Source organism: Giraffa tippelskirchi, chromosome 3 (genome assembly GCF_054371585.1).
Source record: "Giraffa tippelskirchi isolate mGirTip1 chromosome 3, T2T-mGirTip1v1.2.pri, whole genome shotgun sequence".
Lineage (NCBI taxonomy): Eukaryota > Metazoa > Chordata > Mammalia > Artiodactyla > Giraffidae > Giraffa > Giraffa tippelskirchi.
Window position 1 is genome coordinate 47,001,710 of NC_137277.1, and position 3,217 is coordinate 47,004,926.

Genomic DNA, 3,217 nt, shown 5'->3' on the forward strand with positions numbered 1-3,217 from the left:
CCACCCAAGAAAAGTAACTATGTGTGATGATGGAGGTGATGGATGCATGAGTTAACTTACTTGTGATAATCATTTCCTAATGCATATAAATGTCAAACCATCACACTGTACACCTTCAATACATAACAATCTCTATTTGTCAAATATTCCTCAGTAAAGCTGAGTAACTGCACATGAACAGGAACTATTCAGTTATGATGTTCTATGACACTAAATTATCAGCGAACTAAGATTCTCTGACTGCTAGATTGAATTATGGGGGTGACTCTTGCGTGCTACAGTTTATGGGTTCCCAGAGACTTGGAAATGTTCAGAATTGCTGAGATCTCCTGCATTTGGATGGGAGCCTAGCAGAAGTCTTAGGGCCTCTTTCTAACCTTCAAAATCCTAAAGACCACCACATGAACATAGGGACCAGGGAAGGTACTTGAATCTCCTTATCTCTTCATGCCCTCGGTCTCCTGGATTCTTCTCCCACTGCATAAGGTTCATTTCAGAGAAAGCAGAGCTTTGTAAAAATGACCCTCTAAACCCATGGCTGATTCATGTCAATGTATGGCAAAAACTACTACAATATTGTAAAGTAATTAGGCCCCAACTAAAATAAATAAATTTATTTAAAAAAAAAAAAAAGACCCTCTAGATTACAATTTGTGCTCAGTCATTCCACAAACATAGGTTAAAAAAAAAAAAAAAAGTGTCAAGTCCCCACCCCCTAGTTTAGCTCTTCTGTCCTGTTAACATGCTGGGATCTGTAACAGCAGCTTAGGACCTGCTTTCATTATGATTCATTCATGACTCTGGCCACACAGAAGCTTCCCTGGATGCTCCCACAGACCCTGCGCTGTCTTTAAAAGGCACACAGAGCAGCCAGAGCTACAGAGAGGCTGAGACAAATTCAGGAACCAGCAGCTCTCAGGCTGAAGCTGGCAACCTCACCCCTCGACATGAAGGTCTCTGCAGTGCTCCTATGTCTGCTACTCACAGCCGCCCTCTGCAGCATCCAGGTGTTGGCTCAGCCAGGTAAGCTCCTCTCTCTGCAGGAAAGCTGATCACGGCCTTCACTGTCATATCAGCAAGAATCTTCAGAGACTTGCCTCAAACTCCCTCATTTTAAAGATAGGAAAACGAGTTTCATGAGTGGACAAGAAGAGCCTCAACCTCACAAGCAGAGCAAGAGACAGAACTGGAAACCCAGGCCACTGAGTTGGTCCCCCTGTTCTTTCCTGACATGAATATTGAGAGCAATGCTGTGTCCATCCACGATCTGGATGCCCTCGCGTGTTTCAGGATGGGGGCACATGAGAGAATGACCTTCTCTTACTAGGGGCATAGAGGGGATTTTTGTCAGTGATGGAGAGAAAAAAAATCTTTTGGTTGTACACCCTAGATTTTTACTGGACTCCAAGACAGCCTTTAGAAACAATGGTTAGAGGAAGGGTATGAGGTCCCAGGGAAATCTCTCAAGGTGATGTGTTTTGATTCTGTTTGGGAAAAATATCTATATGTTTGTACATAACTCATGTTTTCACCCTCTGATGACTTAGATTTACTGTATGTATCAGTCCGAATAAGGCAATGCACACTGGGGTAACAAAACTAAATTATCAGTGGCTTAAAACAACAAAGGTTAATTTTCTTACCTATACTGAACATCCATAATGTATTGGCTAGAGCTTTGACCTCACTTACTCAGGATTCTAGGTGGGTGGGATTGGGAACATTACTGCTTATTGTAATGAAGGAAAAGAAAGATCTCAAAGGTCTTGCACTGGCAATTACAAAAACTAGCTTAGAAATGGCATTTGTCACTTCATCTACTAATTAATTTTTGGTCAAAATTAGTTAATGGTTCCAATCAACCAAGAGTGGCCACGAAATGCGACTCTACCATGTGTCCAGAAAGCAGAGAATGGAGAATATCTGGTGAACGGTATTATGACTTTGACATAGCTACATAACTCTTTGTAGGGACAAAGTTGGAGTGTATGGCATTGACCAAGCTTTTTCCAAATCCTTGCTTGTAGCAATGGGTCTCTATTGCATAGGTGAGGATACCTGTCAATGGCAGAGGTACAGGATCTCAGAGCAGAGAGGTTCTGCCTCCATCTCTTACATTTCTTTGCCTTCTATTACATTTCCTTCCTTACAAAGTCATGCTTAAAAATTATCTACATATCATTAGTGCTCATGCTTTCTGTTCACTTCTCCCCCAATTCAGCTTCTATTCCTACCATCTGCTGCTTTAATGTGTCTAGAAAGAAGATCTCCATTCAGCGACTGCAGAGCTACAGAAAAATCACCGGCAGCAAATGTCCTCAGAAAGCTGTGATGTAAGTAGACAAAGCTTACCCTCTCCCAGTCCCAAACTTCATTTCTAGGGGAGAGAGTTCTTGAAACAACACTAGAGCTTACTGGAACTCTGCGCTTAGTTTCATCTCTGTAATCCTACCCGTGAGTTTTCACAACAGGAGATTTTCACTCTAGCTCTCTACGTGGAAGCTTGTTCAGGTCATCCCAGTTCCTTCGAGTCAAGAGCAAGGATGGCTTTACTGATCCATAAAGAGCAGCCACTCGCCATCAGAATCCAACCCTTCCTCTCTACCCCTCCCCTGCTCTCTCTGCAGGCCCTTTATCCCATGGCAGATGGTCCTGGGAGGTTTAGAATTAAACAAGCACAATTTTCAAAGAGGATCCTTAATATTTTCTTCTCTTCCACAGATTCAACACCAAACAGAACAAGCAAATCTGTGTTGATCCCCAGGAGAAGTGGGTCCAGAATGCCATGGAGTACCTGAACCAAAAATTCCAAACTTTAAAGTCATAAATATTCATCTTTTCAAAAAAAATATTCACCTTTTAAAGAGCCTCAAAAGACTTGGTTCATTTTCTGGTTCTTCCCAAGATGTATTCTGAGATAATCACAACTTCATTCTAAAAGTAACAGCTTTTATTTAATAATTTTTAAAACACACTACATTTAAGTTATTAACGCATTTAAAAGTTCTCCGCCATGAATTTTTGCTATTTTTAAAATGTAAAGCTTTGGTTGGGTCCCTTTCCTTCAGTGAACCCCAATTCAATCCCCTGCAAAGGATGAGGAATGTTATCTCTTTCCTCCTTACCTCCCTGGAATTTTGTAAGGGTCCTGGCAAGGATCATCAAAAGGACAGTGTTTAGTACTTTTTAAGAAGACATCACTCAAGGAAAGAGTGGG

The 3,217-nt window shown here is 41.5% G+C and overlaps 1 protein-coding gene across 2 annotated transcripts; it reads left to right on the forward strand.

Moving 5' to 3' along the window:
- The first annotated feature begins 918 nt into the window (after window positions 1–918).
- Window positions 919–2,827, forward strand: LOC145542686 (eotaxin). Of its 2 annotated transcripts, none has more exons than XM_081582097.1 (3): window positions 919–1,023; window positions 2,216–2,333; window positions 2,722–2,827. In XM_081582097.1, the coding sequence occupies exons 1-3, from the start codon at window positions 948–950 to the stop codon at window positions 2,825–2,827; spliced, it is 300 nt and encodes a 99-aa protein (XP_081438223.1). In that variant the 5' UTR covers window positions 919–947. The 2 variants fall into 2 exon arrangements, with proteins under 2 accessions (XP_081438223.1, XP_081438222.1); XM_081582096.1 differs by having other exon boundaries at window positions 2,222–2,333.
- The last annotated feature ends 390 nt before the right edge of the window (window positions 2,828–3,217 follow it).

Excerpts from the sequence above, each read along its gene's own strand:
- LOC145542686 (XM_081582097.1), top strand. The coding sequence starts at position 948 with ATGAAGGTCTCTGCAGTGCTCCTATGTCTGCTACTCACAGCCGCCCTC. Across the intron at positions 1,024-2,215 it reads CCAGGTGTTGGCTCAGCCAG|ATTCAGCTTCTATTCCTACC; the intron begins GTAAGCTCCTCT and ends ACTTCTCCCCCA. Across the intron at positions 2,334-2,721 it reads TGTCCTCAGAAAGCTGTGAT|ATTCAACACCAAACAGAACA; the intron begins GTAAGTAGACAA and ends TCTCTTCCACAG.